Source organism: Oryctolagus cuniculus, chromosome 21 (assembly GCF_964237555.1).
Source record: "Oryctolagus cuniculus chromosome 21, mOryCun1.1, whole genome shotgun sequence".
Classification (NCBI taxonomy): Eukaryota; Metazoa; Chordata; class Mammalia; order Lagomorpha; family Leporidae; genus Oryctolagus; species Oryctolagus cuniculus.
The window spans coordinates 23,066,072-23,076,458 of NC_091452.1; the positions used below are offsets into that span (position 1 = coordinate 23,066,072).

At 67.3% G+C, this 10,387-nt stretch overlaps 1 protein-coding gene across 1 annotated transcript; it reads left to right on the forward strand.

Annotated features, from left to right (window-relative positions):
* Nucleotides 1-659: 659 nt before the first annotated feature.
* On the forward strand, nucleotides 660-10,337 carry CABP7 (calcium binding protein 7). Its single transcript, XM_051826692.2, has 5 exons — nucleotides 660-917; nucleotides 7,540-7,683; nucleotides 8,314-8,426; nucleotides 8,682-8,835; nucleotides 9,002-10,337. The coding sequence occupies exons 1-5, from the start codon at nucleotides 809-811 to the stop codon at nucleotides 9,127-9,129; spliced, it is 648 nt and encodes a 215-aa protein (XP_051682652.1). The 5' UTR covers nucleotides 660-808; the 3' UTR covers nucleotides 9,130-10,337.
* The last annotated feature ends 50 nt before the right edge of the window (nucleotides 10,338-10,387 follow it).

The following is a 10,387-nucleotide window of genomic DNA, read 5'->3' on the forward strand; positions in this document are numbered from 1 at the left end:
TACCCCATGACCTTGGTGAGCGTCCTTTGCTCGCAGCTCAGTTTCCCCACCTGGCACCAACACAACGAGGCTCCTGGTCAACCCAGGCTCCTGGGGCCAACCTCACCACTGTGGGTCCCAGCTCCTGGTAGGGGGACCTCCGGGGAGATGGAGAGGGGTAGCAAGGAAGGGCCCCATCCTCAACCCGTCCCCACTCTGGTCCCGGGGGCTGCGGACTTGGGGCCGGGAGGAGACGAGAGGTCTGAGGGCGACGCAGAAGGGGAGAAGGAGCCTCGGCGGCCGCTCAGGGGCCAGCGGCGTGAAGGGGCGGGGGGGGGGGGTGGCGCGGAGGGGGCGGGCGGGCGGCGGGCGGGGGAGGCGGGGAGCGCAGCCGGCGCGGCACAGAGCGAGTGAGCGAGCGAACGAGCGAGCGAGCGGGAGCGGCGGCGAGAGCCAGAGCGGCGGGCCGGGCGGCCGCGCCGGCGAGCGGACGAGCAGGCGGCGAGCGGCGCGCGGGGCACCGAGGAGCGGGCGCGGCGGGCGCAGCGCGCGGCGTTCGGAGCGGGGAGGCCCGCGCGGCGCCGCCCCCGCCGCCCCTGCGGGGCCCCGGCCGGCAGCCCGACGAGGGAGGGGGCGGCATGGCCGGGCGGCCCGGGGCGTGGGGGCGCTAGGCCCCCGGAGGGGCGCCCCCCGCCGCCTCGCCGCCGCCGCCGCCGCCGCCCTCCGCAGCCGCGCGCCCCGCCCGCTCCAGCCGCCCCCGGGGCCGCCGGCGGCCCATGAGCCCCGGCCTCAAAGTTTGCGGCGGGCGGGCGGGCACGGAGCCGCCAAGATGCCGTTCCACCCGGTGACGGCGGCGTTGATGTACCGGGGCATCTACACCGTGCCCAACCTGCTGTCGGAGCAGCGCCCGGTGGACATCCCCGAGGACGAGCTGGAGGGTGAGTGCCCGCCGGGACCCCTGCCCGCCGGCCCTCCTACCTGTGCGCCCAGGTGCCATGCGGGCTAGGGGCGCAGGGGGCGCCGGGCTGGCCGCAGGTGCCGGCTGCCAGGTGGGCGGCCCCGGCGAGCCAGCTGCCGCGCGGGGAGGCAGGACCAGCCGGCACCCATGGGCGCCGCGGCGGCGGGGGTCGCCGAGGCGGAGGGGCGGCCCTACCACCCCTGCCCGCGTGGTCCCCAGCGCTGCGGAAACTTGCCGGGCCCCGCAGCGGGGTCACGGGGCCGCGCCACCCGCGCTGCCAGTGCGGCACAGCGGAGGGCTGGGGTGAGGGTCCGAGCTGCGCCCCCAGCGCCTGCGGGGCCGGAGCACCCGCATCCTGAGCCCCTTCGCGGCGCCCGCCCGCGGCTCTGCGCTCGCATTGACATTCCGCTCGTGTCGCTTCCAGAATCCAATCTGCTCGGGCAGCTGGAGAAGGGGAGAGGGCGACTGCCCTGCTCTTGCACGCCGCGGGGCCGCCCCCAGCCCCACCTGCAGCCCGCGCCCCTTTCCCGCGGCCCTCCGCGGACCCCCAGCCCAGAGCGCTTGGGAAGGCAGCTGGGGAAGCGGCGGCGACAACAAGTGGCCGGATTGGGCGGCTCGGTCGCGATAGCCAAGCCTGCAAGGGAAAGGCGGGGAGGCCCGGACGGAACCTGCCCCCTGCCCCAGCCCCTCGGCCTCCCAGACAAGAGTGGGGAGGCAGGAAGGTGGCTGGGAGAGGGCAGAGCAGCCAGCAGGGCATAGAGTACCCTGGGCAGCAGCCAGACCCCTGGGGCCTGTCCAGCACCTTCCCTGCTGGGTTGGGGGGAGGTGCTGTGGCTCTCCCTCCCCCCAGCCCTCCTGGGGTCCCATATGGAGTAGAAGGGGGGGGCACTCTGCCATGATGGGAGTTTGGGCTTCCTGGGATCTGTTTGTCTGCGATTGGGGGAGGGGCTGCAATTATCCAGAGGGTGGCCCTCTCTAGGTGCCTGGAGTCTCCAGGGTCTCTGAGGTCTGGGGGCTTCATCAGGGCCTCTGGGGGTGCAGCTGGGAGACCAGCACAGTCAGGGAGGATGGTGGGAGCCCAGGGGAAGGCGGACGGGGAAAACCTGCCTCATCCCCAAGCCCAGGTGGGGGCAGCTCCCGTTCATGGAGAAGATGGAGAGAGAGGAGGTGGCTGCCCCAGGCTCGCTGCAGCACTGGCCAGGAGACACCTGCTCCTCACCCGAACCCCCAAGTTCCGGAAGAGCTATAGAGGCAGGGTCTGGGCTCTGATGTGGGCAGGATGGGCGCTGGTGCACATCGGACCTCACCGCTCACCCCCAAACCACGGAAACCCGCTGTCTGGGCCAAGTCCAGGGGCAGAGCCTCCGCGCCGGGGCCTGGGCAGGGAGGGAGCAGGGGTTGGCACGCAGGCTGTTTCCCCCCTCTGTCCCCTCCTGCCGCCTCTGGGCCACCTCAGATCTGCCAGTTGCCCCCTCCGAAGGCCTTGTCCATCACTTCCTGCCAGGCAGCTCCCACCTCTTTCTCTCCCCCTTGCTGCCAGCAGCCCCTCTCCTAATCCCCCAGTCCTGGAGTGCTCGCCCGAGGAGGGGGAGAAGCGGACAGGAGGCCGGGGTGCGGGGTGAACAGGGCACGGCTGGGGCAGTGCAGGGGCACGGAGGCCGCAGGCTCCCCTTGGGCCGCCCAGCAGCCGAGCTGGCAGGAGCCCAGCGGTGTTAGTCACCAGCACACCGACACCCTCCCTCTTCGCGCTCGTCCCCTTCTCCCCGGGCCAGCAGAGAGGGGCCCTGGCACAGGGGGCGTCTGGAGGGCAGGGCCCTCCCTGGGGCCGGGGCAGGTGGGGATGGCGGTGCGGGCTCAGGCCGGGGTGGCCCCAGCCCAGCTCCTGGCGGATGAACAGCTGTAGAGGAAGGCAAGAGATCTCCTGTAACCACCCCCAGTGTGGCTGCAGGGGCCCCCAGACCCTCTGCTGCTCCAGGCCCCTGCAGTGGTCCTCAGATGCCAGGGCTGGGTGGAGAGAGCGGCCTTCCTGGCATGGGTTCCCCACCAACACCACCTCTGTCCCCCCCACTTTCCCGGTGCCCTGTGAGTGCTCCTGCCCCAGGCAGTCTGGGTAAGACCTGGGCCCTTGGCTGGGACGAAGCCCTCAGTGGGGAGCCGCACGTGCTGGGAAAAGGGTGCAACACTGTGGACAGTGCGTGCCTGCTGCCTGCACAGAACTGGGGGGCGTCAGTCCGAGTGGGGAGGACGATGAGAAAGGGAAGTGGGGCAGCTCAGGCTTAAGGTAAGGGCTTCCCAGGCAGGCGGCTCTGGGTTCAAGTCTGCGGCCCCTGCTCGTGGCGTGACCTTGGGCAGTCACTCGCCTCCATGAGCCGTGGGTTCCCCATCTGTAGAAGGGAGGTTGGCATTGTCCTCCCCAGGGCCGCTGGTGACAGGGGTGGAAGTAAGGGGCCTGGCCGTGGGGTGTTTGGGGACTGGGGTGTAGCAGAGGGAGAAGCCAAGGAGGGGGAGCCTGCGGTAGGAAGGGCCTGGACTGTGGCGGGCCCAAGAGGCTGGGCCGCCGTGGGCGCAGGGGCTGGGCCAGAAGATCTGGCAAAGGGGCCCTCGGAATCCGCAGATGGCAGGTGGCAGGGTCGAGATGTGGCCTCAGCTAGCCCAGCATGAGGGAGAGGCAGGGACTCCCCGAGATCCCTCTGTGCCCCCCGCCACCGGCAGGCACGGCAGAGGCCTCCAGAGGCACAGAGGTTGGGATGGGGCCGTTGCCTTTCGAGTCGGAGGGAGGAGGCAGGAGAGAGCGAGGCTGGCGGCTCCTGGCACAGGGTTCTGGGGCCCGAGGATGGAGCCCGTGTGGAGAGTTGCCCAGTGGGGACCTTCAGATCAGAGCGGGTTAGGGGTCTCCCAGCCCCTCTTCCCTGGGAGCCCAGCAGCCACCTCTGCACTGGCCCAACCCTCAGGAAGTCCAGGCTGCTGGGGCGTGGGGCCGGCACCACGGACGCAGAGTGCTTCGCCCTCCAGTGACCTCCAGACTCTGGCTCTCGGGGCGCAGGCGTCTCCTGGGGCCTGCTGGGGCGTCAGGTCCTCACGCAGCTAGGGGCTAGGGGTGTGAGGCTGATGGTGATGGTGTCGTGGGCCCGGAAGCCTGGGGGCTCTGCCAGCCAGTTCCTGGGCCAGGCGTCCCCATGCAAAGACGGAAGAAGTCAGCCTGCCGCCGGCCTCCCCAGCAGTAAGGGAGCAAAGCTTTCGGGGAAAAGCGCCCAGCTGTGATGTGTTCCTGGCACAACAGTGATGGGGAGTGGTGGCACCCGCCTCCCTCAGGCAGCCCCCCACAGAGGCCAGGGCTGGGTGGGAGTCTCATCCCCATTTCACAGATGAGCCCCGCCGAGGCTCAGTGAGGAAAGGACTTGGACTTGGCCATGGAGCGGAGTCAAGGCCCGGGGCTCTGCTCCTGGTCCCAGGCGGCAGGCAGGCCCGCCTGGCATCCCAAGTTCACCTGGTCTTCCCTCTCCTTCTGGCTCTGCCGTGTGGGACGTTCTGATTTACGGCGTCCCTCTCTGAGCCAGGCCTGGCCAAACGCTCGCCTGCTGTTCTTGCTTCATCATCCCAGCAGCCCCATTGTACAGGTGAGCAAACACCTGCCCAAGGTCACCCAGCCAGGATGGAGGCGAGCTGGGTGGGATGTGTGCCACTCCAGGCCGCCTCCCTGCACTCCCCTCCTCTGGGGCTGGAATGGAGCTGGGCGGGGGCAAGGCTCCAAGCCCAGGCAGAGGCGTGGGAGCGAGACTGGCGTGAGTCGGGTGTGTGGAGAGAGGCGAGGCAGGAGCTGCATGGGTGAGAGTCACAGTCTGTGGATTTTCCTGGTGGCCTTGGGAGGGTGGCCGGGCCTGAGAAATGGCTGTGTGGCCCACTGGGCTGCCCACTTAGGCCAAGATGCACCTGCCGGCCTCTCTCCCCTCTAGCCCAGGGCGTGGTGGGACTGGGTCCTTGGGGGCTGGAGAACAGGGGCAGGCAACCTCCTGGGCCTCTCTGCTCCTGGAACTGTGGGTGGGCTCGGGGTGACCGAGTGAGGCGTGGACCACCCAGCTCCCATCTCTCTCTGCTGCCCACATCAGCCATTCACTCTTGTGCCCGAGTGACAGGCTCAGTGCCAGGTAACGGGGACACAGCCGTGCACAAGACTGACCTGGTTCCAGCGCTCCCAGCACCCACAGTTCTCAATCCAGTGCGGTCAGGGCAAGGGGTGGAGGAAGAGCAGGAGCTGTGGGGACCCCGAGGAGGGCCAAGATCAGCCAGGACAGGCAAAGAGCCACGGAGGCGCCTGGGACTCGATGCAGTGCCGTCCCAGCTGGAATCAGGGGTGGCGTCAGAGTTCACGGTGGTGAGGGGTGGAGCGCCCCAGGCACAGGAGCCTCAAGGGCAGGCAGGGAGCCGGCGCCGCGGCTCACTAGGCTAATCCTCCACCTAGCGGCGCCGGCACACCGGGTTCTAGTCCCGGTCGGGGCGCCAGATTCTGTCCCCTCTTCCAGGCCAGCTCTCTGCTGTGGCCCGGGAGTGCAGTGGAGGATGGCCCAAGTGCTTGGGCCCTGCACCCCATGGGAGACCAGGAGAAGCACCTGGCTCCTGCCATCGGATCAGCGCAGTGCACCGGCTGCGGCGGCCATTGGAGGGTGAACCAACGGCAGATCTTTCTCTCTGTCTCTCTCTCTCACTGTCCACTCTGCCTGCCAAAAAAAAAAAAAAAAAAAGGGCAGGCAGGGGAGCAGTCTTGGTGCCCCCCTCCATGCTGGGAGGGTCCCCCACCCCATCCTGGGCTGGAGTTCAGAAAGGGGAGTAGGTACCCCCGCAGGCGCTGGGCCAGGAGACCTAAGTGTGTGTGTGCACGTGTTTATTGTATGTGTATGTTGGATTTGTGTTGTACATGTGTTGTGTTGTACGGTGTGTTTGGATTACGTATGTGTCACATGTTGCAAGTGTGGGATTGTGGCTCCGCACGCATGTTGTGCATTGTATGTTGCGTTCATGTCCCGTGTGTTGCATGCATGTCGGGTGTGTGCCTCCACATCCACCCCCGGCGACCGGATCCCCGCAGCAGCTCTGTGCCCACGCTTGGTGGTGATGGGGAGCCCTGCTTCTGAGAGCCCAGGAACCCGAAAGTGGGAGCTGACCTGCGGTTCCCAGAGTCCAGGGTTTGTAGTGGCCGCAGGGGGCCACTGGTCAGGAGCCCAGGATCTCACACCCTGCCTCAGCCAACCAGGGAAAGGCCAGAGGCAGAGGGCGCGGGAGCCCAGGTGGCCCAAGCACCGCTGTTGTCCATCTTGGTCTCTCTGCGAGCTGGGCTGGCCTGCAGGCCGTGGGTGTGGGCACCAGGCAGGAAGGGTGAGGACAGTGAGCACCTCAGCCCCAGCCACCTTGCTGTGTGGCCCAGGACACACGGCTGCCCTCTCTGGGCCACAGCCCCTGGCCTGTGGTGAGGCCAGGCAGCTTAGCTGGGCGTCCTTGCCCCCACTGAGCCCAGGGTACAACTCCAAGGCGCAGAATCCTGTGGGCAGTTTCAAGGTCACAGCCCCCTAAGGCAAGGCCCAGCCTAGCCAACAACGGCCCTGACCTCGCACTGGCTGGGCTGCCTGCTCAGGGCTTCAGTTTCTGTGTCTAGCGTGGGACAGCACTCCGTCTGCCTCTCCTTCCAAACACACACACACACACACACACACACACACACGGAGCTCCCCTCTGCCTGCGGGAATCCCCCTAGGAGAACAGCGTGGACAAGGCCAAGGGACCCCCAGGCAGCTGGAGCTGGTGGACTGAGGCTCCCGCCTCCCCCAGTCCCCAGAGGCCCTGCTCGGGTGGTGACCACTGGAACGGCAGCAGAGAAACAGGTGGAGTGGAGGGTTAGGACCTCCCCAACAGGTCCCCGACATCTTTGTCCCCATATCATTCCGCCCATTTTACTGGGACTAAGACTGAGGCTGGACCAAGATCATACATTGGGTTGCTTATTACTAGGCTCCCAGCCCAGTGCACTGCTCCCACTCCCAGCCACTCCACTCAGGCTTCAGTCACCCTGTGTACAAAAGGGGAGGGTTCCCCACATCTGACGCCTCCTGGGCCTGGTGGGGCCTCTCCATCTCACCCCTGTCTTCCCCCAAACCAGGAGGCCATCTGCTGAGCCATCAGCCCATTAGCCTGGAGCCGCCGCTGCCATGGGGGCCTGTTGGCTGGGGGTGAAGGGCTGAGCTCTTGGGATGTGCCTTGGGATGGGATGCATGGGAAGGGGGGATGGAGGAGGGAGCAGGAAGAAGCCTCAGGCAGCCGCTGCGTCTTCCCTGAACATGGTGGCCACCACACGGGGTCGTCGTGAGCACGCCAGGAGCCGCCATGGGAACCTGGAACGCTCAGACCCCAGGGCGGTCACTGCAGGCCGCAGTGACCTGAGCTGCCGGCTCAGCCCACCCAGGGGTGCAGCCCTTGCATGTCTCGGGCCACCGAGGGCTGGCTCTCCGCGGATCTGCAGGCTGTGGGGAGTCTCGGATCCTGGGTGTCCAGGAAGGGGGCTGTTGAGACACACATGAGGTCCCAGCCTGCTGTGCTCCCCACTTCCCCCGCAGAGATCCGAGAGGCCTTCAAGGTGTTTGACAGAGACGGCAATGGCTTCATCTCCAAGCAGGAGCTGGGCACGGCCATGCGCTCCCTGGGCTACATGCCCAACGAGGTGGAGCTGGAGGTGATCATCCAGCGGCTGGACATGGACGGTGAGCGCTGCCGCCTGCCTGTTTCGTCACCCCCCCCCCCCCCCCCCCCCGCCAAGCCCATGGCAGGTTACAGCCAGGTCTGGAGAGCGGAGGTCAGAGAGGGTGGGACAGCCTTGGGCAGACAAAGGGCTCAGAGACTGCTCCCCTCTGTTCTGAGAAAGTTTTAAAGTCCAGAAAGGGTGTAATCAGAGTTCCTCCCACTCCAAATCATTAATATTTGCATTTTATTATGGAAGGATTCCTAAAGAGGACTGGTAATGCCAGGTCCCCTCCGTGGCCTCCCCGCGCCCATGCAGAGAGCAGACGACAGGCTGGGCCGCTGCAGTGTCCTGGGTGTCAGTTCCTAGCTGTATGGCAGAGAGGCTGTTGGGTGCCACACTCACCCCGGGGGCAGCATCATGGAGCTAGGGAGCCATGGGTGGTTTGGCGTGGAGTGCGAGGGTCTCCCTGTGCCAGTGCCACCTTTCCTGGCAGGGCTGCAGCATCACCGCAGTGCCTGGCAGGTGTAAGGTGCCCTGAACTTGACTCCAGGCTCAGAGAAGGGCAGGATTCCACCCTTTGGTCCCTTGAGCTGTGCTGCCTGGGCTGGGTTTGAGTGTGAGCCACTGATCGAACCTGTGCCTGCTCCAGGCGACGGCCAAGTGGACTTTGAAGAGTTTGTGACCCTCCTGGGACCCAAGCTGTCCACCTCAGGGATCCCAGAGAAGTTCCACGGCACTGACTTTGATACCGTCTTCTGGAAGGTATGCCCTGGCTGGCTGGGACCAGGGCTGTGCACTCCGTGGGGCCCTTCCGGGGTCATGGCCACATCAGGTTCCTGTCTACTGCACATCTGGCCTCCCGCAGGGCCATGAGCTCACTGGGGGAGGCGGGGGGAGGTCAAGGACTCTCGGGACGGGGAGCAAGCAGGTCTGGCTCATGCGGCTGCAGGGTGCGGGTGGGGCCTGTGGCGCAGTGGTGGTGGCTGGAGCGCCGTGTCTCCCCCGACCCCACCCAAGTGCGACATGCAGAAGCTGACAGTGGACGAGCTGAAGCGGCTGCTGTACGACACCTTCTGTGAGCACCTGTCCATGAAGGACATCGAGAACATCATCATGACAGAGGAGGAGAGCCACCTGGGCACGGCCGAGGAGTGCCCCGTGGACGTGGAGAGTGAGTGGCTGACCCCGGGGCCGGGGGACGCAGCGGGGGCTGGTGGACCCTCCCCTCCTGTCCCAAGCCTCCCCCGGGGGAGGGGGGTGTCCTACATGCCGGCCCCTGATCCCATGGCTTCCCTGTCCCCTGTGTCTCTCCCTGGCTCTCCCGGTGGCGGCCACAGCCTGCTCCAACCAGCAGATCCGCCAGACGTGCGTGCGCAAGAGCCTCATCTGCGCCTTCGCCATCGCCTTCATCATCAGCGTCATGCTCATCGCGGCCAACCAGGTGCTGCGCAGCGGCATGAAGTAGGCGTCTCCTGGGCGCCCCTCCTGGCACATGCGGTTCCCCGGGCCCGCTCCGTGCCCACCTCCACCCGCAGCCCCCTCTGCAGCCGGCCTCCTGGGCCACCCTCTGTGTGTCCTTCGGGGCCCAGATGTCTGGGGCCCCCACCCCACTGGCCCCATGGGCCTTGCACGGAGCCATGGCCTGGCCGTGGAAGGCCTTGTGGGGGTCTGGGGACGGCCCCTAGTGCCCCCACACCCTGCCCATGTTCCACCCTGGCCTGTATGTAGCGCTAACCCCTCCTGCTCTCCAGGGGCTCCTGGGAAACAGAGGGCCTTGTCCCCACCGGCGTCCTCTAGGCGAGAGGGGGTACCCTGTGCTCAGAGAGGGCAGCTGCCTGCCCAGGACTGCACAGCCAACCCCAGCCCAGGCCCTGAGGCTTGCCCAAGGCTGAGGGCAAGGCGGAGGAAGTGAGGGCAACGCCCCCTCTCCTGGAGGGCATGAGGCCAGGGTCTTTGGCCCTGATCCCTGCCGTGGCCTGAGGGGGCCCCTGGTCTCCTCCCAGGTCCCTTCCTTAGACCCACATGCAGCCATCCTCCTCCTCCACATGCCTGCTCGGGCCACACCCAGCCCATTTCCCAGGTGAGGAGACTGAGGCTCAGGAAGCCTGGAATCGGGCCTCAGTTCCTGCTTCCGCAGTGGGTCAGGAAGGGCACACGGACACCTGAGGGGGCCCTCCACCAGAGGCCCAGCCGTGCAGGGCCACCTCACCGCTGGCACAGGACCCGGGCTGTTGGGGTGGAAGCTCGGGGGCCCCTGGGTGGAGAAACTGGCACAGCCCAGCACTGGCAGTGCCACGCAGCCCAGCCAGGCCCTCGCCCAAGCCCAGGGCCTACCCTCCAGGTCCCCCCACGGCTCTGCACCTCAAGACCGGAGACCCAGCTCCCAGCCTGTTCCACCTGCCTGGCACAGGCAGACGTGGGGGCTGCGTGGGTGGCAGGTGGTCCTTGGGCTCCTCCCCCCGGGGCTGGGGCCACATCTCTCCCGGGCGACGGGCACAGCCACACTGGGGCACCCTGTGCCCAGCCAGGCTGAGTCTCTGCTGCCCCCGAGAGAGGGGCGGGAGTTTGCACCCCCCGGCCCCTGGACAGGCTCCCGTCTGTTCCAGCCCTGCTGTCCTCAGCCGGGGGCTGGAGAGTGGGGCTCACACGGCCAGACCACACGGGACACACGTCTTCATCAACCTCCAGAAGTGTCTCAGCCGCCCTCTGATGACGTCGGGGGG